The 26,615-nt window shown below is 38.5% G+C and overlaps 1 protein-coding gene across 3 annotated transcripts; it reads right to left on the reverse strand.

Moving 5' to 3' along the window:
* Nucleotides 1-829: 829 nt before the first annotated feature.
* RBM27 (RNA binding motif protein 27) lies at nt 830-26,579 on the reverse strand. Of its 3 annotated transcripts, none has more exons than XM_042790199.1 (21): nt 26,427-26,579; nt 23,729-23,847; nt 22,743-22,867; nt 20,418-20,509; nt 19,633-19,826; nt 18,537-18,794; nt 17,726-17,959; nt 16,405-16,539; nt 14,133-14,282; nt 12,107-12,254; nt 11,663-11,816; nt 10,218-10,481; nt 9,969-10,097; nt 9,024-9,146; nt 8,412-8,486; nt 8,142-8,306; nt 7,611-7,715; nt 7,326-7,517; nt 5,263-5,349; nt 4,690-4,800; nt 830-4,081 (listed from the first exon to the last, which is right to left on the reverse strand). In XM_042790199.1, exons 1-21 carry the CDS (start codon nt 26,483-26,485, stop codon nt 3,995-3,997), a joined length of 3,006 nt encoding a protein of 1,001 aa, XP_042646133.1. In that variant the 5' UTR covers nt 26,486-26,579; the 3' UTR covers nt 830-3,994. The 3 variants fall into 3 exon arrangements, with proteins under 3 accessions (XP_042646133.1, XP_042646132.1, XP_042646134.1); XM_042790198.1 differs by having other exon boundaries at nt 20,418-20,524; XM_042790200.1 differs by lacking the exon at nt 14,133-14,282 and having other exon boundaries at nt 20,418-20,524; nt 26,427-26,578.
* Between the last annotated feature and the right edge of the window lie 36 nt (nt 26,580-26,615).

The following is a 26,615-nucleotide window of genomic DNA, read 5'->3' on the forward strand; positions in this document are numbered from 1 at the left end:
CTAAAAGCCACAGGTTTATCGTGGAGAGGCTCTTCTTCAACACAGAAAAGCCAGTTCATGTTTTAAAACATTTACACTGCAGGACCACAGAGGGATGCGAAGGAGATGACAGTACAAATACCGTGATTAAATATACGAGCAAGTTCCTTCCTCCTTTCCCCTAATTCCTCAAGACTGCAGTGAAGAAAGGAAAAATTCCCATCCTTGTAAAATTTCTATTCTGCTTTCAGAAAAAAACCCAAACTTATCACAGCACACTAACAATACAGGTAAGAAAAGGGAATGCGAGAAAAAAGGCTTTTAAAAAACTTGGATAACAAACCAACATTCACATTCATGAAAACACCACGGGAAAGAGAAGGGAATAATGGAAACTAGTGAAAAAAGCAAAAACCAAGAATAAAGTTAATAACACAATAAATTAGTTTCACACCAAATTGCAAAGGGGTTAGAATTGGAATGTAAATAATTTCATGTTTTGCACACATTATTTTCAATAACCTAGCAATATGGCAAATCTGTAAAAGAGACCATGGAACCCCCTCACACATCCCCCCCCCCATCCCCCCCCCGTGGTCTATAAAATATTTTTAATTTTCTCTGAAGCTTTGAAACCATCCCCAAAATGTAAAATCGATTTTACTGGAATCCCCCCCACCCCCTCAATTTAGCTGTTTTAGTTAGTACTGTTTCAGAGCACTGATAAACTTGAAGGGTTTTCTCCTATAAAGTAAAACAAACCTGCACACACATTCCATACAAATAAATACCCACTTCACACGTGTACTTCCCCCCCAAATAAGTGATAACGCTCTTTTTGTGATAGTTGTAATTTTTTTTTGAATGGTTCTGCTGTCCAATTTATTTAAGTTAGAATTTTCTTTGTATTTTCTAAATCTTGAACCATTCCATAGTATATCTTTATTGCAAAAGAGTCAACATGCATCTTAGAAATTCAGATTGTAATCAATAAAACAAACATTACATATATGAATTTAAATGTATAAACAATTAGAAATTCAACAATATCTCCTATTATACTATTACACAAGTTCACAATTTGTAAAAACTATGGTACAAGTTTACTATACACCAAGAGGAACTTTATTCCTTTTCACATGATTTTGTTAAAAAAAACATGTTGTTTTTGCAATGAGCAGGCAACTGTTTTCAGATTTAGTCTTTTCAAGACTTGAGTGTGTTTTGTTCTTTTTGCTTAGGTTAATTCAACAATGAAAGGGAGATAATTCTTCCTGACAGTTACTTTCTTTGCTCATCACGTGCTCTTCCAGTGTTTATACCCTAAGTTCAGACTGGAAACATCTAATTACACATTGCCTGTAAATACACTGGCTGGTGTACACAAGTTACCTTGTTAATTACAAATTTTGTCTAAGATACACTCTGAAAGTACAAGTGAATTTCACAAGTGTTGCCATAAAGTAAGCTGTACTGTCATGTTACCTACTACACCAAACAAACAAAAAACCCAAACCAACCCCCCCTCCCCCCCAAGCAGTTTAATAAAGCCTCAAATACCCTAAAATGCAGGGAGACCCCTGAACTCTGGCAAAAGGAAGGTCACTCCCAAGCCGCCGAGTCCCCAACACCACGACAGCGCTCTCGGCACACAGGCTGAGCGCGGAGGCACGGCTCGCCTTTGGAACTCATGTTTGGGATTCACTTGGGGATTTACGTAAGCCTGCCAGCGTGTACTGTAAAGGGGAGGGGGAAAAAAAATAAAAGAGAAATCCTATGATGCTCTCAAACACTCATTAAGGAAAGGTACCGCGCCCACTTCCCTCCCGCTCGCCCAGCGCCAACAGCCAGCGGGTCCGCGCCAGGGCACGCGTCCCCGAACGTGGGTGTCACTTCAGAGCTAAAACCATATGAAAAGGAATCCCATTCTACATGTGGCAAAGGCTACTGCAATTTTTCTTACAGCTTCATTCATTCACTGTAATTTTAATTTTCCAAATACAAAAATACAACAATTCTTATTGAAATCTATACGCTGGTAGTTTTAGTACACAAAAAAAGCAGAATATTTACAAAATTATACAGTTTAAGAAAAAACTCTGTACAAAAAAAATATATAAATCCTTTTGTTCCCTCTATCATTTTTTTTTTTAAACTGTCACGACTCAAATATGTTTGCTGCAATGGATTTTTCAAAATATACACTGACTGAGCCACAGACCTTAAAAAAACCCACTAGAGATGATGGGAGAAAAGCAAGACATCCTTCTAAGTATGTAGGGTTGGTTTCCCCTCGTTTCTTCATGCCTGTAATTTAGCCTCAGTATTAGCAGAGAAGTCCTGATTATATAAAGAGGTTTCAGTGCGAAGTGACAGAACGCTGAAAGACATACTCCCTTCAACGGACAAGGAAGTAGAAAAATCACACTGTAGAAAAATGACTTTAGATGCATCACCACGGCAGAAGGATAAAAGTCGGGGGAGCTGTAAGCCCAGAGGCACGCTCAGCTACAGGCCACTAGCCACGTTCAGAGCCACGGTGTTTAAAGGTTTTGATGTGTTTTCCTCTTCAGTCGGGAACTTGCCGGTAAAACTAATTATTCAAAAGGAGGAGAGCATTTTTGCACCGACATTCTGTTTATTTTGTAGAGAAACGTACATGAAATGTACTGAAAAGTGTACGGTACAAAGGGACAGAGTCAAGGAAAATGCTTCCTAGGTAACGCGTTCATGAACCGCAAGAGCCGTGTAGCGGTTAAGGTACATGGCTCAAGTATGTGAACTTGTCATCCCCATTTCTACCATCATACACACCATTTTGTGGGTGGGGGGGGGTTGTGTGTTTTTTTTTTTTTAAATGGTACAATAAGGCAACGGAGAATGTAATGGTGCTCATCTTAAATGTGTCTGAACAAAACTATACTTGGAGATAAATGAATAACCTTCCAACACCAGCTCTGAACACTCCTCTGGAGGCTTATCACTTAAAGCCCTGGTTTAAGGTCAGTCTTTGAGCAGGACATGGACATTCTGTTGGCTAAAAAGCATTTTGCTCTGAACGCTTCATGGATTTGGTTTGAACATCAACAGCTGATAACAGGGAGAGAAGGAGGAAGAGATTCTGCTGGCTGGTAGGCGGTTGCCAGTTTAGTAGTTTTTCTTTTTGAGGAAGTACGAAACTCATTACACTCATGTTCACAAATACTAAAATGCAATAAACAAAGATTCTAACTTAAAATTGAACCTTATACTGAAACTACAGAAGAAAATCGACAGCGAGTGAAAATTCACTCAAATATGTGTCATTGCTGATGTTTTCTGTGAAGCAGAATTTGAAGAAACAGAGTGAACTGGACAATATTAGAATAATACCCTGTTTCTCCTCTCACATCCATTTCCACACCTTTCCATCTCCTCTCACAAAAAGCAGTAGAACATAGAAACCGCGTGGCTTTCTAACATATTGAACTAAGTGATTTATGAATCTAGCCACAAATAATTCCTGCAATAAGTGATTCCATATGAAATAGAAAGCTACTACTCTTTTTCAATTAGCAAATGAGGCAATTTTTTCTTTCATAACATTTAATGAAAGTTTGCGTCTTTCCCCTAACTCCATAATATTGCTAAATAAAACCTGTAATATCTTTTCAATTATAAACTAAACAAATCAATCACATTATAAAAAACCCAAAACAAAGTAATACAGGTGACACAAAAAGAGGACAAGAAAATACTAATATTTTTTCCCCCTCTCTCTTTTTATCCTTCTTAAATAGAAAAAATCACCAGCCTGGTGAGCTTGATAATTATGTAAAAAGTTACTGGGCCTTTGGCTAGCGTAATATCACAGCTCTATATCCGAAATGTTCTTATAACAAACTTTGCTCACTTTAAATCTTGTGGTTTGAAAAGAAAGTAAAGCTTTTTTTGGCTCATCAACTTTGTTAAATAAATGTTTAAAAGATGTAGCTCGAACTATATTCCTAAAATGATACATTCCCAACATCAAGTTTCATCTTCTCCAAGAACGGGATTCATCCTCATCTTCATCATCATCATCATCATCTTCGTGCAAAAATAAATCTGAGGTTTCAGTCTCCTAGATGAAGAAAAAACGTACTTGTAATGAAAGAAGTTCCATGCTGAATCCTAGGAAACACGTCACGCAACACAGCATCAGTTGGACTCTACATCAGGTTATGTCCCACTGAAATGCACACAATTATTTTCAACAAGTTTTATGGAAAGAACAGTAGCCTCACATCAAGAAAGGAAAAGAAAGCCAAAGTTCAAAGGAAGAAGGAATACACAGCCAACCACACTCTCTGAAACAAGAGTTTTCTGTTAAAGGTTTTTCTGTATAGGTGTTTAAAAGCTTGATGTGTTCATAATTACAGGAAAGAATACACATAGCTTATCCTACAGTGGAGCATTAATACTGTGAAGTAAAAAGATTAGCAGCCTGCGTATAGAGAACGTGAGGTTTATTTTCATAGTTGACAAATCAACATCCCATGCAGAAAGTGTGTTTTTTTCCCTTTTTTAAAATGTGAAAAATGTACCTGACTATTCAAGAACAGTTAAGTTTCTGGTTTGCAAAAGCATCTTTTGTGTAATTTCTTCAGTAAACAGAAAACTGTATCCTAAAAGTGCTTTTAGCTATTAGATTCCTCGAAGAGTGATTAGGTTATTAACATGTTTTCATACCTCTTCCTTAGACTCCTCTTCCTCTATTTCTGTGGACACAGAAGGTACCTTAGGTTTGTACCACGAGATCTGTAGCCTCCGGTCTTTGAACCGTGATCCTTGGTTAGCAGCCTAGGTTGTATTTCAAATGAACATATTTTCAAAAAGAGGATCAAGTAAAGAACTTTCAAGATTGCCAACAACAACCTAGACCCAGCGAGTATCACACAGATGCACATTGGAAGATCTCAGACATGTAAGTCACAATCAGCCACTTCAGTCTTCCAAGAGCAACTTCACTCAAACCTGAATCTGCTAAATAATGCTCATCAGCAATCTGAAAAGATTAACAGAGCTCTGAATTGATCGTGACATGGAACCTTTATCAGCAAAAGACTGATGTTACTATTAATGTAAACAGGAGGTATTCCCCTCTTTAGCGACACTATATGTAGTAGCAAGAAATACCCACGCTATCTAGCTGAAACTAGTGGGATCAAAGCCCACTGAATTTTAAAATATGAAAGCAGACACAAGAAGTTAAAAATTCTTATTTTAGAACAGTGAAAAAAATATATCCGTTATTCTACTTACATTCTCAGCTTCTGAGCGAGATTTAAAAGTTAGAACAACACTTAATGGGGAATCCTCTTCTTGAAGGTCTTCAATATCTCCAAATTTCTGTGAGAGAAAAATCGATTAGGAACAGTAGTAATATTCTTCTCCAAAACCATGATCATCATGTGCTACAATTGCAGCGTACTGAAGTGCCACTGAGACATTATTTTTTGGACAAAAAAAAGTGAGCCAGAGAAGTTTCAGCTGCATCATCCAGCAACATTGCAGCATTTGTACCTGTACTTTTGGGTAAAAGCTCAGATTTATTGTTATTTTAATAAGTGGAGCTTGATTTTGCGGGAGGAAAGGAAATACATGTATTAATTTACAGCTCAGAAGTGAATTCAAAGAATTCACCATTTCCTTTATTCTCTTCTGCCCTTCACTGTTATACTACTTTAGACCTGTTAAGCAAGTGCTTTAGAGATTATTAATTTGCAAAAGATATTTCAGTAGTAGGCATCAAACTCTGCTACAGAGCTCCTGAATACGTTCTGTAAGTATGTTACTGTGAGGAGGAAAAAATATAATCTAGTATGCTTAGATTAACTTCTTGTTTGCCTGATTAGAATTTATATACTGCCTAATGGTAAAAATCGGAATGATCACAGCAATGATAATTAAATAGTAAGAAAAAAACCAAATCAAAACAACTAACCCCAAAATAAACAATAAAAAGGATTTATAGATGGAGTACAAGCAGCACAAAAGAAACTGTAGTCAACTTCAGATTTAATATGAAGAACAGAGGAAAAAGTAGTTTAAAAGCCACTAAGATAACGGCTCGAGTAACAGTACTAGTTGTTTGTAAAAACTTCAACTGGTCTTAGCAGCTAAGGGCAGCAAAAGCTTTCAAAAATATGAAGTCTCTCAGAAACAGAATTAAAGCAAAGATCTTTCTAAAAAAGGCGCTCTGGTGCCCTCATAGGACTTTTCCCAGGGTTCATGGCACTTACCATACCATAAAGCTGGTTGTTTTTTCTGATCAAACCGCACAACACTGCTCCCTAAATTGACCTAATCAAAGCAGTAGTAGTGGCCTTTTGATAAGCAAGGAGGCCAAAGCAGAGAGTAACAGCTCCCCAAGGCGCAAAGCTTACCCCCACTGTACGATGAACTCTAAAGTTCTCTATTCCCACTCAAACCAGAGACAATCAAGCTTTCAGATTACCAGTTCTCTTGAGAACTCTACTGCTTTTCTGTACTGAGGACTAAAGGGTACAATCCTACAAAGTGAGTTCTCCGTATCAGTCACCTGCTTTGCAAAGAGCATCCAGAAATACCAAACTGACTTGATCAAGCTTAGATTTCCTGCTGGGTCTATTTATGAAGTATTACATGATCTCTCTGAGAAGTCTACTAGCTTTGCACATGAAAACACTGAATTCTGGAAAGAGTAACTGAGGGAAATGTACAATCAGTTTTCCTTTACTATGTTAACTTAGTTATGATGCTAACACATCTGGTAACTTAGCTTGTAAACTAGCAAGCTACTTGCCCTACTATGAGTTTGTAAACAAATTTTACTACTTTGAAACTGATGTCCTGTTTAACAAAACAGTGCTTTGCTTCTTGAGCTACAAAGAAACAAAAGTAAATGGTATAGTTTGCTAATCTGAAAAATAATTTGTGAACAGAGAGAGGCTAATTTTTATTTTTCAGCCTTCTAATGTCCGTTTTGAACTATTTTAAAGCAGAATTAATGAGAGTAAGCTATTTAGCTTTGCCCATTAAAAGAATGCATTGGGCAGCTATAAGACATTACATTTACACCCTTGAAAACTCTTGAATCTGCTTATCCATAGCCTGTTCCATGAATTCAGGATGAAGACTTTGATTTGTTTGCACTAACAGAAACAGGAAGACTTGCATCTTCAAGAATTCAGAAAAGAAACAGTTATTCAGAGAGTTCTTAGCATGCCTCTCTCTGCAAGCAAGCACACATCAGGGTATTGGTTACCTACTTAATCTTAGATTTATAGTTCGGCCACAATTCTCCTCTTCAGGTTTTTCTTTTTTTAATGTGACCTCATACTTACAGAGAAGTGCTGTAACAATTCATCTTTTTCCTCTTCAATGAAGCCTCCAACTGTTAGTGCTTTGGGACGATGATCCACCACCATATGATTCAACATGCCCCTTCCTCTCCCACCACGACCCCGTCCTCGCCCTCGTCCCTGGGATGGCACTGTCTTTCCTCGACCAGCAGGCAAAATGCCTAAACGGGCAGCCTGTTTAAAGAAAGCAAATAATGTACAAAGCCATCCTCAGTTTGAAAGGATTTAAAACATTTATTATCATAAATACATTAAAAGCAAACTCACCTCTACTTGTAACTGATTTAGCTTTTTTCGTAATTCAGTTGTGTCTTCTCCAGATGAAAGTCTCTTATGGAAGTCCAGCTCTGCATCTAACAGTTCCTTTTGTGCCTTAGAGAAGAAGTAGCAGAAAGAGAAAATGGTAGGGAGAAGCAGAACTGTAATAAGTGCTTTTAATGTTCTATTCCACTTCTTCAGCAATACGTTTTTGTAAATGATATAGACAGATCAGTATACAATATCCATGCTTTCCTCTAAATTCAGTTTGTTTTAATCACCTCCATGCTGCTCCCCTCACCCCCTTTTTTGGAGGACCCAGAATTCTCTGCTTCAGAATTGGAACAAGCTTGAGTGAGCTACATGCAAAACTAGGTCATCCAAGCTCCTTAAAACCATAGCTTGTTTGTCCATGGTTATCTCTCTCAAATTCAAAATACTGCTTGGAAGCGTTTTGATCTAATGTTACTGCATTTTTAGGACGTAGTATTAGAAACAGTAACAAAAGACAGGTGAGCAAGGGTCTTGCACAATAAATACCTCTGTCTTGGACTTTAATTTTGATGGTGTGGAGGTTGTAGATGAAGTTTTTAATTCATCCTTTAACTGAGATATTTTTCCTGCTAGTTCTTTTAAGGTCTTCATTATTTCTGCTCTCTCTTCTGGTTTCATGGCCTTATTTTTCTCCAGTTTGGATATCAACATCTAGGTATTAATAAAAGAGCAGGAATATAAAATTCCAAGAAAATCAACACTGGACAGGTACCTACAAAATCAGTATGTATTTACTAGAAGATATTCCAGACTTACCTTCTGGCATTCTATTTGTTTTTCTAACATCTCCTGCTTCTTTTTCCTCATGTCCTGTTGGAGTTTCATTGCCTCCTGTACGAGCACAAAATTATTCCATCAGTAAAAAGCAGTCTAGCATTGTATGTATTCATATATACCATATTTTCTTTTTCAAGCTATAGAAGTGAAGGCCAATAATGAAAACTGCTAGTCTGCAAAATGCACAAGTGTATCTGCTCTGGAAAAAAAAACCAATAAGAAGTTGCTAACTTCCTGCTGTGAAGCACGCTACTGAATTACTCCCTTCAGACAGCTCTTAAATGACAATGTAGGATATGTTTCTTCAGTGTCTCATACCTGCAGAGCTTAAAAATCAAAGAAATGCCTCAAGAAAACCCAGAAAAACCACACACGAGCAAGTGTGTCAAGTCAGACACCCCAGAAGGAATATTCCCTTACCCGTGATTAAAGTGAATGTGCATTTGCAAGACAGTCTGATAACGATGACAAAAGCTACGCTAATGTAGAAAGCCACACAGCAATATTTGAAGTTTAAGTTGTCTACCAAACCTTTCTTCATAAACTACTTTGATTGTTATACTGTCAGTCTCCCAATGAATAGTGAAGTACCTGTTTTTTTTTAAGGGCTTCTTGCACATCGTGAGGTTTAGACCCTGCACCAGGCTTCATAGATGTCTTTAAGTTTGAAGAACTGTAAACCATTTTTGAGTGGCTTGTAGAAGTAGGAAATGTCTGAAATAGTAAACATACACACACAAAAATAGGTAATAGCTCAAAATGAATGTGATATACCATCAATGAATTTTAGAGGAATGTATTCTGTGAAACACGAAGATAAACTTCCAGGTTTGTGCAATGAGACAAAAAGACAAAGGCAGTTAAAACACTCGCATAAAGGCATTGGTCCGAGCAATCAACCTCAATGACTGTTAAGTGTTTCTGCAAAAGATACTTTCTTTCCTTTTTCATCCAAAACTCCCTCTGTATCTGGATATCCACTAGAAAGACCACTGAAGCCGATCTGCATTATATTCAGCTTTGCCATCAGTCTAACATCGCACTTTCAGATGAAATAAAGCAGCAAAAGTCACCTGCGTACTTCCTTTCTTAAAAGGATGACTTCTCTGTGGTGAACAACATATGCTGCACTATGGTATCAGTGCGAATTAAACTCTATCAGCCTGAACTCTGTGTAAAAGTATTCTATAAGCTTCTAGCACTAGTATTAAAACACAGCATAAGCTCAAAAATCACTGGGAAAGCAATTAGATTTGCCAACAAAATCCTGACTTCAGATACAGGCTGTCAAATTTGTTTGCTATGAAGCACTGCCAAAAGCATTTTATGCTACTTAAAATACCGTTATTTTGTTTCTGAAGTCATTGTCTCTATTTTACATAAACAGCTAATGAAACTGGGAAGAAGTGACTGACCCTGGCTGCACTGGACATCAGTGAAAAGAAACAGGAACAACTCGCAAGTTCTATTTGCTAGTTCCTTCGTAACCAAGGTTTAAACTGGAAGTATGAAGAGGGTCAGCCGTCACAGACATACCTGAGGATCCTCTACCGCAGCCCCAGGCTGGCTTAAATCAGGCTGGTTTCCACCTGCTGCTCCAAGGCGACGTTTCACTGGGACTTTATTAAAGACATATGTACCAGATGCCAGTGGTTTATTCATCACCTGTGTATCAATAGATATTAAAAAAAGAAAGATTATGTACTCTGCCTTTTTGAAGTAGCAGTCGTTTAGGAAGGCTGATAACCTTCGCCGCTCGATCACCAGTTTATGATAGCACAATACCTTTGACAGATTGCTGTGCATTGTTACAGCTGGAGCTGTGGCCAGGGCTTGCTGCTGAAGGTGAAGTTGGTGATGAAGAGACTGCGTGGGTGTCTGCTGCTGTTGTTGCTGCAGCAGTGGAGGCTGCTGTTCACTTTCTCTGTGCCACAGCACCCTTATAAAGCGATTGTTCAGAACTGCCTCTGTGCTGGAGATCGCCTTCCTAGCCTCGTCGTTAGTTAAGTATTGAATTAGAGCAGCTTCAGGATCATTCTGGAAAGCAACCTACGTTGAAAGTTCATTAGAATGCATTATTTCTCAAGGAAGGAAACATCTCAACCACTATGAAACCAATCTACAAATAATCTGCAATTATGAGTGGGATAGTATCCAGTGATATTAGCAGCTCAAAATACAGGTAAAACATTCAAACCACACCAGTAATTAAAGCCAAGTACCTTTTGGCAAATATTACATGTACTTGCAGCAAAGCCTATGTACAGTAAAATAAAGTAACATCAGAAAAACAAGATTCCTCCACCAAATAGAATCATACACTCGCAACACTGTGAACTGCCACTGGGGTATGACTGAAGAGACCCTAGTGCTGACTCAAAAGCTCTTTATTCTAACCTCCTGAAAGAAGACTGCTGTCCGAGGATGGACAATGCAAAAGTTCACCACATTCCCCAAGCAGCATTATCTAAGTCTTGAAGATGACAATTTTTCCCTAAAAATTAATCACAGGAATAAAAATGTATATTGGACGTTCTAGTATAATGATTGAGATAGCATGTTTTAAATGAATGATTTCATTATTGAAGTGCAGAAAGCACCACAGTATCTTTTGAGCAAAAACATAAAATTATCAACTCAAGAAATACGAAGCCTTCCCAGGTATCTGTCTTTTATTTAGACCTCTGAGGATTTAAGAGGCAACTGATCTATCTAGAAAAATAAATGGAAATTAAATGCTATTTTAACCTGTGTGTTGCTTATACAGTGCTTTTCCCCTTCTTACAGTGCAAGGAACACCACTGAACTGGAGCCAGTTTTAGGGTGGAAAGTGGTAATAAATTGATGCATGTGAACTCTCCTGTAGCATCTTTGTTAAAATCCTGGCTATGAAACAGGACTATCATACAAGACAAAAAATGTTAGAAGATCTCTTTAAAAAATTATACACAAGCTGTTCAAAAACCTGATCTTGTTTAGATACTGTTAAACCTGCAAGCCTTTCAAATTTTGTAAGGCCTCACGAAGGCAGAAGCCAACATACTTCTACAGAATTAACATAATAGTACAGGGTAGACCAAGAGAAGGTTTATTTGAATTTGATTACCTACTCTCCCAGTTAGCCTCCATTAAGATTTCTCAAGGAATGTAGTTCAGCTGCAATATTCAAGAAAGTTTCAGGGAAAATAAAATACCTACATACAGGTATAAATCTGAAAACTGTTTTTTACCTGAATGTTTACAATAGTTCCAAATTTGCTGAAATGCTCATTGAGCTGTGTAATATTGTTCAATTCTGGTGGAATTCTTTGAAGTTCTAATTTTGTATTAGTATACTGACTCTTCTTCAAAAATCCTGGTTTATTCTGGTTGTTATTTGCTTGCCTAGATAAAATGAGAACAAGATAGTAATTTAGATAGGCATACATATACTTAAGTAAGGCAGCAAACGTTAACACACATTTATCTTCAATTTTTCTCATAAAAAGTATACACTCTAGACATTAACAAGTAAGAGCTCCTCCCACCACCAAATACATCATCTCCATATTACATGGTCACAGATTTTTTGACCCAACCAGCTCAAATTACAGGGACTAGTGAAAAGGGACATTCACAGCACCGATAGCAATAAAGTACATTCCAATTAGGCAATTGCAGTTGTTAATTCTTACTTTCCCAGCCACGGTTTCTTTAATGGTGGACATTCCATGGTACTTGGAGATCTCTTCCTGCTGTCTGGTTCAAGAACAACTCTAGTTACATTGCTGCTATTATTTGTAATGGGAATGGGAGGTTCAGTCTGGATGATAATATTGGCAGCTGGAGGAAAAGGAAAAGGCCTGTGTTATTCACCATATATCAACAGAGACATTGGGAAAAGCTTTCACTTAAATAGCAAAACAGGATTGTGTTTAAAAACGTAAAACTTGGGAAGACTTTGTCAAGTTGGTCAGTTTTGTTTGAGGTTACTTCAGCAATCATGTGCTAACCGAACTAAATCTGAGGAAAACATTTAGTCCAGCCAGCAGGGATGAGACTTAAACCTTTAAGATTAGTATTAGCTTGAAGAAACACAGCTAAAACTCCATCTTTCAGGTACTGAAAATTTGGATTCTGCAGAGGGAAAAAGAAAAAAAAAAAAAAAGGGGGGGGAAGAAAAGAAACAAGGCTAGGTTCCCAGACTTCAGCTCAGAGTTCTGCAATGTGGCATGGGCTGAATAAACAACCAACTTTCTTTGTATTAACCCCTGACAGTGAAAAAGCAACCAAGAACCCATTCCTCCCACTGCTAACCCCTTGTCATCCCTCCATCCAGTTTTCAGCAACAAACTGTTAACTAAGCATAAATATGGCATTAAGTTATACTCTTGGAGACATGAATTTAAAGTTTGAAGCAACTTCTACAAATACAACGCTAAAGTGCTAGGTCACAGTTTGCCAAGTATTTATTTTACAACATTTTTAAGATTATGCTATTGCTGTTAGTCTCCTGCATATGCCAAATATTCAACTCCTAAAAAGAAGTCTGAGTTGTAAGTCAACTTTCTACGGCTTTTATATATGCCGGAGCTCTGCTGATTACACTGCTGAGAACAAAGACTGGGCATTTTTGGCCATAGTTTCAGTCTTACTTTGGAGGATGATTTTAGAGCAAACCTTTCACACACGTGACAAAGACAGTAAAACAAGTGGTCTGAAGCACCACTGCTGAACACTCACCCATGCCTTACAACTGAAATGGGTTCTCAGAGAGAATCTGAGGGCCAGCAATAACGCCCCAACCCTGCCTTTATGATGCTCATTAAGATGAAACCAGCAATTTCTGCAGTAATATTTAACTGTATTCTTTATAGGATGAGTCACTGGAATGAAATACTGAAAAAAATATCTTTCTTATCGACTGAATAAGAAACACTGAAGGGTAACAGTAAACAGTGAAATTTAACACCTTTTCTTTTAAGGATCGGGATGGGGAAAACAGGAGGGAAAAAGAAAGTTATGCTAACAGAACAAAAATTTCTTTAAAGAGCCTTAACTTGTTCTCTCGCCTAAAAGATCTATTGTACACATCACCACTAAGAAACTACATCCACATCTATCCCGTTAAGGATTCAGAATTACTTAAATGCAGACTGGGATTTCCACATGCTACGAGAATTAGAACGCTACCTGCAATCTTCATTTTAGAGAGAACATCTATCTGGCTGACAGAGTCAGCCCATCGAGTGCAAAAACATGCCACGGCAGTTCCCCTCTTCACTACCATCACAACCACTGAGGCAAGTATTGTAGTTTGTCACCTCTGTGCCCCAGGTCCTAAACATACCCTTGGTAAACCAAAAGCAGTCTTCAGACTGCACTGCTTAAAGCCATCTTTCTGCACCATTTATCTTTCTAGAAGCACCCAGCACCCAAAAGTGCCTTCACAGGCTAAAGAGGAATGAAAACCCAACCAACCAACCAGCCCCCCAAAATTTTGTAATATTCCCAAGCAAATGGTTATTTTTAATCAAAAAGGCTGCTTTGACTTTAACATGGTCATGTTAGCATTTTAAAAAAGGTAGAGATGTCTGAAAATTGGTCTGAAATACGAGATCAGTGAGAAAAACTATTGCTTTCAGACAGAAAAAAGGGGAAAATAAGTGTTGATGGTCTTGGACAAAAATAGCAACAGCAATGACTAGAAACCCTTCCTACCTCTTGGATTTGTATCCATCTCCCCAGATGTTAGGCCAATTAGATTTGGACGCTGCGTTTGTGCTCTTGTAAAGAACTGTCGATATTGAGATCTACCAGCACTGGTAATACTAGGAGCTTCAGGGTTATAGCCATCTGGCTCATATGTATCTATAAAAAAAAGGAGAGAAATGAAAGAATTTTTCATATGAGTTTAAGACTCAGGGTTAATTTTCCTTTAAGGAAATGCATGGATGTCCAAGAATCAGAAGTTGTTTTGGATGAAGAAAAGAGAGAAAAGAGGTTGTACAGACAATGTGTGTAGCCATTTAAAACCCTCAACTGAACTTTACGGCCAAGGCTATTTGGGCGTATTCTCTTTTGCTTTTCAATCTGACTGCTACACTTTGTCAAAAGCACATAGGTCACAAAAATTGAGTATTGCTGATGAGCTGCCTGAAAAAGGAACAAGGTGCCTACATGACAGCCTTCACAACGCCTGACAGTGTTTCAAGGGGAGCAACCAAAGATTTAGTTTGGGCGTTTATTCTGTAAGGCCTAAAACACAAAGAGATTTTCAGTCTTTGCTGCCCGACAATCTAGTTTACTTCAGAAAAAGATTTTTGGGGAAGAATGTACTGAAATTATTCCAATCAAAGAAAGCTGAGAAATCAGGTAATCTGGCCAATACTTACCTATTAAAGTTTCTTAATTTATCTTCGAGTGAGATCATCTGCCTAGCTCCAGTAAGGTACTAATGATTATTTTAATTACAAGGGGTAACCATGAGAACACAAGATGACAGAATTGACTCATATTGTTCTTCCAGCCCAGAGTCCCCATCAAAGATGATGTGTTTTTCCAACCATAAAAAGGAAAAGCTATACAAGAACCAGAATGAAGAAAGTCTATGAAAAGCCTCCACAGAAACACAATACACCCTGGAACAGAAATGAATGCCTATACAAAGGGACTTGACAGACTTGAAGCGATCTAAATTTCAGGTCCTTATTCCACAGCAACAGTGGAGACTGTCCAGTTTAGAACAGATGCCCCAGAATTTGAATACTGATGTTTCACGGCATAGTTTCAGACTCAGGCAAGAACTTTCATTAACTTTGCACTGGCTGAACCACAAGTTTCTCCTCCACGATTTGCTCCAGGATTGATTGCAAGAGGGCAACCACCAGTTGTTACCGTAACAGTTCAAGAACAGGACATGAAAATCTCCACAGATGTTCTGGAGAACAGAATTATGTAGTGCAATTATGTAGTCAGTGATGCCCTGCGAGCTAGGACAGACATAATAATCCCTTAGAAGAAGTTTTGAAGAGGAAAGAATCAGATGGTAACATCTAAATGCCTGGCAGTGTTTGCAGATAATTGAACAGATTATCTAACAAGATATCTGAGTGACTGAAGTTCTGAAAAGCATGGAAGTCACAAAGGAATGACATCGATCATGAACTAGAGCCCTCCTTTGAATAAAATTCAGAATATTTATGGAAAAAAACTCCAGATGGAAATATAAACCATTGAGATTTAATTATCTTATTTTGCTCATGTAAAACACGGGAATGCTATTACTCCTTTCATTTATCAAAAAAATTGTAAGCTTTGTTGGATTTAAATTCAGCAATTTAGGACTCTCCAGGCATTTTGCTATTTCCCCTCATAAAAACCCACTTTTTAAAAATCTGAGCTCTGTTAAGGAAGATAGACATGTCCATTGAAAGCCATTTTTTTTAAAAAAAAAAAGTTAGAAAGCTAGAGTTAAGTTGATTCTGGGGAAAAAAAAAAAAGACAGAAAGCAAGCACTAATGTATATGAAGACTGTAGAGACTATTGTGATACACAGCTGAAAAATAAAAAAAAAAAACCAAACCAAACCAAAAAAATCTCTCATCTGTAGTAGCCAAAGCCAGATAGGAACGAAGACAAAGTTCAACACTAACTACAGGTTTGCAGAGCCATCTTTTGCCTACTAGCGTTCTACTAAACAGCTTGAAGATGAAGGGACCCATTTCTTATGCAGCAGTCTTATTGCTTTGAGCATATGAAATCCAAACGAAGCTCCCCACAACCGGTATTTCCCCAGACAGTGACAGAACACTACTGCTATTTCACACAGTAACAGCAAACGATGGAGTGACCACAAAGAAAGCCATCAGACTTCTTTTTGGATTTGTACGTACTGAAGGAAGACAGAGGTAATAATTTCTAATCATGCATCAACAGAGGAATATTAGAATTTTTATCTCAAATAGATTTTTAAAGAAAGGTATTTGCTTACGTTCTGATACTGTATACAGTAGGTTCTGGGGTAAAGGAGGAGGTAGTCTTGCTCCTACGGGTGCAAGACTGGGCACTGCACTTGTCCCAGGCTGGTCACGATTATTTATCAAACTTGACTGTGTTAAAGGTGGTCCTACAATGACACCAGAGAATAGATCACTAAGACTTCTCCACAGATAAAATGTGCAAACAATTCAATGCAGTTTGTTTATGCCTTGCTTTGAGCAAGGTCAAGATTGTAAATATTTACCATCCTATTACAGTAAAAGTAAATTGAGAAGCCCTGTACAGGTAAGTTACTCTAATTCTAACATCTTTACTCTTTCTCGGAAAGGACAAATCTTTAAGAAAAAAAGAAAAAAAGTGTCTATTCCTCAGAGGTTTATTACTGTTAGAGCTTGCATTGATGAAAGCAGCTCCTCCCTCAGCTCTGCCATGGAGAATCAAGGCTTGCTCAGAACAAGAGATCATATCAGCAACATTTAGATTACACTTCTAAAACAAGAACTACAGGACAAAAGGCATTCACAGACAAGGAATTTATCTAGCTATTTTTGCTTTGTTTGTACCATATATAATACATACATTCCTACTAAGTATATGCCCAAGAAAGGGCAATGAGTTACACTACACAACCTATCAAGACACGACTACAGAGAGCACTGTCAGTTCACTGAGTAGCCAATTCCATCCACTAAAAGGCTCATGCAAAGTTTAGAGGTAATCCTATATAAAATTATTTCTCATTCCACAGCTGCTGCTATTTGATACACCTGTTACAGCACTTACTTTGTTACTGGAGTGTACTGAAACAGAGTAACCACATATCTGATATTCTATTTCTTCATAGAATTTACATTACAAGATGCAGTAGGGTAACAAAAAAGGCTAAACATCTCAGAGATCACTGTTGAGCTAGAACAGATTTTAGATGTAGCAGTTACTTATTGCTTTTTAGTAGCAGATAATATAGCACACAGAAATTTATTAGAGCTTTTAGGAGATTAAATCTCAACATCTTTGCATTAGGTAAAAGAAAAAGGTAGTAATCCAATTGTCAGTGATCAGTCCAAACAACACCAGGGCTATGAGATAATCTGAAAGATACTCCCCTCCACTTCCCCGCCTAATTCAATTTGGAGTGCTAGGAACATTACATTTTACAAGCAGATTTTTCAGAATTATTTTGGCAATATTTTGAATAGCACATGGCTAGCAAAGAAACTTGAACTCAATACTTTGGATACACATAGACCTTCCAGAAAGAGCCATCATTTTAACTTGGTGACAAACACACACAGAACACTGTTTTGACTTACTTGGTACGGGAAGCACAACAGGGGGTGTTGCCTGTGGATGAGCTTGTGGAACTGGCAGTCTCATGTTACGAGCTGGACCTGGCAAAGGGGGCAGAAGCATACCAGGAGGAGGAGGAAGTCCCGGAGGAGGTGGAGGAAAAGGAATCATACTTGGCAAGGAAACTTCATCTACTACTAAGGGATCATTTCCATGGTCAAACTGGCAAAGATCGCCTAGTACACAAAATCCTCGCTCTGCAAAACAGGAAATGTAATAATCTTTTTAGAGAAAAAAAAAAAAAAAAAAAAAAAATCAGCCATCAGCGATTTGTAGAATCTCAGTTTTTGCTGGAATTTCTTACTAAAGAAAACATGCAATCACTGATCCAACATTACATTATCAGATGAGGTTTCAAAATAATTCATATCAGAATAATCTTCCATAAAAGCATACAAATATACATGCATCCATCGTAAAAGCTGTGGGGAAAAAAGTCAGAAGTACCACCTGATTTATATCAGACACATATGCTGCAATCTTTATCAGAACTGTCAGTGGTTGAAATAGGTGTCAAGCATATACAGAATTGTGAACAAACTCCACACGATCTTATCCAGCAACTGCCAGATTATAAAGTAAACCGATTCCAGTAAGACTAGTTATTGTCCCAGTGAAATACAGGTCATATCTATCTATCTATCTATCACATACAAGGTGCATTCCACAGGCTACTGCATTTTGATTTGCTGCCTACATTTAGTGAAAAGCTAGAAAAAAAGTCACAGAATGACTGAAACAAGGTATGAAACTGAAAACTAAGAAACAGTTTACCATCATAATCTCGACATCTTCTTTTAGGAGGAGGGTTTCTGCCAAATGAACTGGGATTGCTGTGATTGTTATAGTAATTTGACCAGCTCTCTGTTGTGTTTTCAAGATGGTGCGCAGGTGCAATTACAGTAACAGCACTGGGAATAGATTGTGCAGAGGAATACTGTTCAGAAGATTTACTGGGAGACACAGAAACTGGATTATATGAGCCTTCAACATCATTTCTTTCACTCTTGAATTTTGATCTCTCTCGGTGCTCTGTTGAAAAAAAAAGAAAAAAAGTAGTAAGTTAGGTAAAGTCTTCACGCTTTATTTTGCATATCAGAGCCTTGAGAAAAAGATAATACACAGCAGTATAAACGTTTCCTTAAATATTCAGTATTCTGCATGTTAAACTGTTCTTGAAGGAGATTAATCTTACCAATGTTATAAGAACTAAATACAATGTAAACAGAATTTTAACTTCAGAAATAGAAACATTTTCTTTGCAAAATGCACATTCATTCCTCTACTCCTTATTCCATTTTAAATTACAGCTTTCTCCTTTAAAATAGAAAGAGGGGGGAAAGCAGACTGAAACAAGAAACCTATGCCCCGCCCTTAACCAAGGTGGTCTCAACATGCAATGAAATATGTTGTAATCTGTGCTTCTCATTTTTCCAACAGACCTCAATTAGAAAGATCAATGGATCACATAGTAACCACCTCCAATAATAAAGAAACCTTCTCTAAAAAATACACGATAACAAAGTGAAAAAACGGGTAACACTATTTTGCAAAAGAGATCTCTGGAGAGGAAAAAAAAAAAAGAAACAAACTAACAGCCTTGTCAACACACACAGCACAAAAATACCAGCTACTGATAGTCACTGGTATACACCTGTGGATAAATTAAGAAGTTAACAAAGAAGAAACAATCCCTTTAATTGTTCTACTCTGAAGAACAGCATCTTAATGATTTCAGGAACACAAAGCCCTCAAAATTTGCTCCAATGACTCAAAGACATCTACAGCCTGCTGGACCATACAGCGTGTAGGAGTCAGTGCACATCACACACATCTGATGTTCTCCTAATGCAGCGCCTTAGGTACTCACCAACACTTCTGCTTGTATCACGGTCTTTGCTTCTGCCCCTACTGCGGCTACGACTTCGACTTAATCCTCTGCTTTTACTACGACTTTTACTTCTGCCACGTCGCCAGCTAGACTTCTCTCTGTACAAGTCACTCCTGTCGTAGTATCTGTCATAGTCCCTCCATTTTCCATCATCTCTCTTTTTCTCTCTGGTTCTAGAAAAGACACATGTAGACCATGATTATGAAAAGAAACCAAATTAAAAAACAAGCCTGCAACAAGTTAAGATACTGTTCATCCTTCCCATCTAATTTGGACAGCAAAACACTCAAGTCAGAATTTCCCAAATTACACAGGAAAGTACAGAATCTCAAAGCCGAGTCACTAATTTGTAGAGATCAGCAAGGGGAGGACTAGGAAGAACCAGAAAGGTGTAAAAGCTAGATGACCAAAACAGGACACATTTTAAAAGTGATGCTGACAGTGTGTGAACAACCCCGCCCCAAACCCCTAAAGATGCCCCCCAACAATGCTTTTCATTTCTATCACGAGGGAAAGAATGGAATCAATGATGTTTCTAGGTATTCAAATTTGAAAAATACTGTTATTTTTTGGAAGAGATCAACTTCTACTGAAGGGTTATCATGCATGTTATTGGCATGCAGATAATACATTGCAGATAAGAGAGAAGTAGGGAGAAAAATCACCATTTTTATGAAAAATCACTACCTACAAGGTAAAAATCCATAGTTAAAAATTGCCAGCAAATACAGAAGAGTATATTAATATCTTGGTACAAAACTAACCTTTGTTCACTGGAATCTGCACGGCTTCTCTGTGGACTGGAATACTTCTTTTTCCTGCTATCCCGCTCTTCTTCAACTGACTCTTGAAAATTCTGTTTAAGAGACAACTACCAATCAAGAATAAGTATCACTATTTTAAAAATGAAGAAAATGAGACCAAGATTTAGTTCGACTTACAGTTAGCATCTTCTATAAAAACAATATTTAAGCACTACAAGTAATCAATCACTAAAGGTTGTTGGGCTTTTTGTTTCAAATCTTTCAGGTTTTTCTGCATAGGAGATGCCCCAAATTAAAACTACTTTGATATTTTGTTTTTAAACAGGATTCATGAAAGACAAGTTCTCCATCCACTCTCTATCTCATCAGTTAGAGCAAGCAATTCTACAACTGAGGTATTTTCTGAAGCTCGTAACTGGAACACAACTTAGGAAAGTTACTTCTCCAGGTAGATACATCACTAGTTTACACTTTGAAATAAATGCTTTAAATGAAAAAACTGTTCACATGGTTGAACTAGTCACATTTCTTGCTGGCCTCAACAAAATTAGCTTTAGAAGTCTCACAGCTATACTACTACTGTAAATCACTGTGAACCCATTTTGTACTTTTGCTGCTTTGGATAGCATTTTACACTGCTTAGAAGCTACTGTAAATTTTGGTGGCAAAAGTTTATATGCAATAATCTTTAACAGATTTTTTCCAATTAAAACAAAACAAAAAGGCAGGCTTCCTGCATCCTTGTTTAGGATTATCTGGGGAGAATTGGTAGAAATATTCAGGACTTGGCTTGACAGGGCTATGGATAGCCTATCCTAAGGCTCTGCTTTCAAGAACAGTTGTAGCACCTGGTATCTGGGGTCCCTTCCAACCTAGACTTGGTCATGATTCTACACTTGTTTTATTGTGTGTCCTTCATTTGCAGGAATCACGTAATACACTGAACTATATGACAAATCATCAAGGCCTTACTCATGAACCAATTAATGTCCTAATCCTGTAAAGTTGTCCCATAAAGCTGTCCTAGATACCTTCTTTTGCCTTATCCCTGCCCCCACCCCCCCAAATCTCCCCCTTGCCCCCCACCAGAGCACTGGTTAAGTCAACTGAAGGTAGTTCTAAAACACTTTTCATAATTTATGACAGTACTTTGAGTAATGATTGGAAAACTATTAAAGTGAAAATCTTGTATAGCTGCAAATGATCAACCTCCATCACCAAAGCTACTTCCATATGGTCATAATTTGGGGTCTCATGCTCAGATGAAAAAAGGACATCAGAAAAGAGAGAAAAAACCCTAAAGAGCAACTGATGAATCACATTCTGTCAAATAAGGACCTGCACTCCACAATATAATACAGCTTTGTTTTGGTTGGCTGACAGATTTCAATCTGCAATTATTTGCCACCTTCATGACCACCAGCCAGTTTTAACTCTGAAGACAGAACAAATAACTCCAGCAAGGTCTTTCCTTCATCTTATTTTAGGCTCACAGACAAAAGCACAAATCTAAATACCCATTTAGAGTACTTGTCAGAAACAACCACTCCCCATTATTCATTTAGAAAGCGAGCAACAGTTTTTGCTCTTAACACTGCATGACACAAGCATCCCTGGAGCGAGGAAAAAGGACTAGAATTTCATATATACTCTCTGACTTTATTTACATCTCTCCTGTAGTTAAAACACATATTCAGCCTAAAGTATCTTTGCAAACTGTGATCAGAGTGTACAGAAGTAAAGAACATTTACTTCTATAGCAATTTTTTTCCCAACTCTTTCTCAAAGCTGGTACATTAGGATGCTACAAAAAAAGAGAAGAGGTCTCTTCCCTTGAAAATCACCAACTTAGAAGAAAAAACCCATCTCTCGTAGGCAAGTTATAGTAGAGGATTATACAATATACAAAGAGATTTAGATGACTATGAAAATATTACTTTGCTTTTCTCAAAAACTTGTTTTCAATTTTGTCAAGAAAACTTAAAAACAAGATAAAAGAAAGAACTGTTGGCAAATGAACACTACTTCACTTTTAAATGTAATTATCTCTCAATATAAAGGCCAATGTATTTCGTTGATTTTAAGTATCAGAAAACATTTAAAATAATTTATATTCCTCACAGGATATACAAAATTGGAAAAGGAAATGTTTTGGAATGTTTTTGCTTCTTCCCTCTCCCTTAAACCCTTTGAAATCATTATCAGCTTGTATTGCCAGGGATGTCTGAATAGGACATCTGAATGCTATTAATCTAGATCAAAGGTAGATTCTACAAAGGGGTTTTAACATGTTCTTGTCTGAATGGACAGAAAAAGTAATGTTACCTCCTCCTTGACTTCTTCTTTTTCTTGAACTGCAGGCTTTGCTTCTACTTTCGTGGTTTCAAGAGAAGGAAGATAACTCTTTGTGTACAGACTTTCAAAAAGTTTATCTACAAAACCTGAAGTTTCTGAGGATACAGAACACAAGAAATATTGTTACATCTTGACTTAAGGGCACTGTTAGATTACCAGAGAAGTCCCTGACAAAAACAGTCATCCAGGTGGACTGCTCATGGCAGCGGTATCATCTTAGATTAATGAACATTAGTTCCGTTCAAGGAGCTGAAATTACATTTGTGGAACTTGAGGCTGTTTATTTAGACAAAGAAATCCATCAGGTATATCAAAGACAGAAACAGTGACTTTTTCTTCAATCACATTTACACCTTTGAAATGTTCTGAGAGGCAAGCGTGATCGAAACTTATGATCAAGGAATAAGTCCATAGTTACTCCATTAGCTACAGTTAGCAGCCTCTTTACGGCAATTTTTATGAGTGTAAATCATTCACAGAAGACTAATCATCAGTTTAACATCAGAGCACCAAAAATATGTATAATAACTTCCCCAGTGAATGACAGAACTTCAAGTGTTTAAAACCTTGAATTTGAACCAAATTGCTATGAGAAGCTCACCAGAAGCCCAAAAGATTAATATGAACCAGGTTTTCAGAAGTTATCAAACATCTGTCAGAGCAACTTCTGGCAACATGGCTGATATTTTATAATGAAATTGCTAGCTTTTATTTCAGAGGATTTCCTCCCACCCACCATGAGCAAGACCAAGCTACACAACTTCATCTTAAGATTTTAACTTATTTTTTTCTAAAATCACAAGATCTTTATTCCTTCATGCTCTGTAAGAAATATTCAATTCAAGGACATCAAGAAGGATTTTGATGGCAACAGTGGTGCCTCATCCTTCTTCTTCCCTCCTCCTCTCAGTGAAATGGAAACCACAAAACAGATAAAATAGTAGAGAGCACAGTACCTTTCTGCAGAAAGACATCCAGCTGATCAGCACAGAAAGCTTTCAGCTCTTTCTCTGGTTTGTCTTTCTTGACTAATGCCACAACATAGTTGGCTAAGGCTGAGGGGTCTGCGTCACATCTATTGAGAGAAAGAACCATTCTTGATTCTGCTGAAGTATGCCAAACCCCCAGTGCTAGACAATCACTGTCACAGAAGAGCCACCGAAAAAACCTGGCAACACACGTCGGATGCTTTTCTGACATCTGTACCAACACAGCTGCATTGGGATGACTTAGACAGCAAAGTTGTGGTTTTTTTTTTTTTTTTTTATTTCTTTTTTGTTTGTTTGTTTTTCTTTTTTTCTTTTTTTTTTTTTTAATTACAGCACAACATTTTAGTTGCCTTGTGACCACTCCCACCACCCTCACACACCTGACAGCATTCACACTCTTTTGCTCCTTCTTGAGCTTTGCTTAGGAAAAACTGCCTTTGCTCTTTTTTATAGAAAGATCTAATTCTGGGGTAAGTGAGCAGATGCCATTGTTGCTTAACTTTCTCGAAGCACAGCAACCATTGCCAAGTATGACTCTACAAGAAGAGCAGAGCAAGTACCAAGAAAGTCACTGCGAAACTACTGTAAAGTATTAAAGTGGTTTATAAAGTATTAAAACATGATTACCATGAAAAGTAGTTCAGAAATATATTGCAGAAGCACATTTTAAATATGCATGCAGATACATTCTGTACAGTTTAAGTTACTGTGCCTAACATAGTGGGGTTTTCCTTCCCCAAGGACTATTTCCATGCCTACAAATTTTATAATAATCCTTTAACACTGGTACAATGTCTAAAAGGGTGCAATTATCAATACAGATTCACTGTCCGCAGTACCTAAGCCCCTATCTAGTTCACGAAGGCCAAAGATAGCCAACTTTGTACAGCAATACTCTGCCACTAATCTTTAAATTGGTTATTGCTTTAGATTCCATTATTCAGCTACTAAAAAACCACTCAAAGTATGAACTGGATTAACAGTGCGAAACGATCAAGCAATAGCTCCTCATTTTGCCTTTCTCAAAAGACACAGATGCAAGCTATCAGATGGTAGGTAGGTACCTAAGACAGCTTGATGATTTAAAGATTTCTTAAGATTAACATTTAGAGAGAGGATTGTGTATTTTCTAAGAGCATTAACTATGGAAATAGAAATAAATAATATAAAGTATATAGACCTCAAAATAATCTCAAGGGAAAAAAAATAACCCAGAAAACAAACAAGCAAAATGCAAAAAGCCATGCAGATGACAACTGGTTAGAGAAAACAAAATCCTCAATGAGCAGCCAATCAAGCAGCTCTACTCCAAATTAGTTTGCTCACTGTTTCCAACATCTGATGAGAGTCATGTTAAATGTAACAATTAGCAACAAAGAAACCACAGATTTACAGATTTTGCAATTTTTACATACACACACTCACAAAATGAAATAACGTAATGTATTTGGTGCTAGTGTTCACATGCAACTGGATATAAACCTTCAATGTAAAATAAAGGAGACACACATTATAACCATTCCCATTCCTTTCTCCATATATTAGTTTCTCCTGGGCATTATATGACATTACACGTTACAGGAGCACACACGTAAGGAGTGTACACTTCCCCAGGTTGTATTTTCACTCCTGAACCCTCGGCTGTCAGGACCCACTAACAAATTCTACGATTCTCTGCCATGAACCCCTGTCTCTAACTCCTGTCCCCACAGTGCAGCTCAGGTATCAAAGGAATGACAAGCAGCAACACAGAAGGTCGACTGGAATTGGCAGTGAAGCGGTGGGAGCAAGAGTTATGCTACAGTCTAAACGGACTTTCAGGATTTGTCCAAGTATCAGAGAGAACCATTATCTTAAAAAAGAAAAAAGGAAAGTCATGAAGAATTTTCAAAGGCCTGCTACTTGATGACTACAACTGAATAGCTCTAAGGCTTATTTAAAATATAAAAATATGTGTAGAAACATCAGTTAAGTACACACTGCGAATGTACGTCCTGCAACTTTAAAGAGGTCTCAGTTTTACTTTGTGGAAGCCCTAACGCTGGCTTGCCACTGCCAAGTTTGGTTCCTTGAGCAGACCCTTCCTACAGACGGATCTCCCTCAACACACTGCTGTGTCAGACGCGGTCTGTCAGGTGCCAGGTGCTGGTCAAACACTGCACTTCTCGTTCCCAACGCAACCCCCCCTGCAAGCACAATCCTCTCCCACCACGTACAACACCAGACACCAAACCGCCCTCCCCAAAGCTGAGCAAAGCTCTTGCGCGTCCCCAGTCGTCGCTCTCGACCGCCTACTCGCTTGCTCCAGTGACTCTTACTAACTGGCTCCCAGTTCTGTCCTACAAACCGGCGTCACGCAGCTGGAGACCGAGCTCCGGCCCCGGGCCCGGCGGACGGGCTCCGCGGAGCTCCTGCCCGGGAGGCCAAGGCCAGCACGCCGATTTTCGGGGACAAAAGGCCGCGCTCAGCGCACCGGCCCTCAGTAAAGCCCTCCCCCCAGCCCTTCACTCCGCAGCCTCCCGCAAGACGAGCGTGTGCTCGGGAGCGCCGGGCGCGGCTGCGGGCCGGGCCCCGCCACCCCCCGGGGCCCCGCGGCGGGGCGAGGGCGCAGGGCAGCGGGGCCCGAGGGAAGCGTTACCCCCCCCCCCCCCCCGCCTGGACTCACATCGGCTCCAGCAGCTTAGCCAGCCAGGACTTGAGCGCGTCCACGTTGTCTATGATCATGGTGGCTGCACCCGGCCCCGCTCCGCCCTACACCGCCGCCATGGCGCGGCCCGGCCCGCCGCCTTCCCCCCGCCGCGGCCTACCACAGGAACAAGCCGCCAGCGCGCAACGCTACCTGCTGGGCGCTCCC

This window comes from Tyto alba, unplaced genomic scaffold, assembly GCF_018691265.1.
Source record: "Tyto alba isolate M040663 unplaced genomic scaffold, T.alba_DEE_v4.0 Super-Scaffold_17, whole genome shotgun sequence".
Lineage (NCBI taxonomy): Eukaryota > Metazoa > Chordata > Aves > Strigiformes > Tytonidae > Tyto > Tyto alba.

Coding starts and splice junctions, on each gene's coding strand:
- RBM27 (XM_042790198.1), bottom strand. CDS start 26,485: ATGATCATAGACAACGTGGACGCGCTCAAGTCCTGGCTGGCTAAGCTG. Junction 18,795..19,632: donor TGATACAAGCAGAAGTGTTG/GTGAGTACCTAA, acceptor TTTTTTCAACAG/AGCACCGAGAGAGATCAAAA. Junction 4,801..5,262: donor CTCGCTCAGAAGCTGAGAAT/GTAAGTAGAATA, acceptor AATACAACCTAG/GCTGCTAACCAAGGATCACG.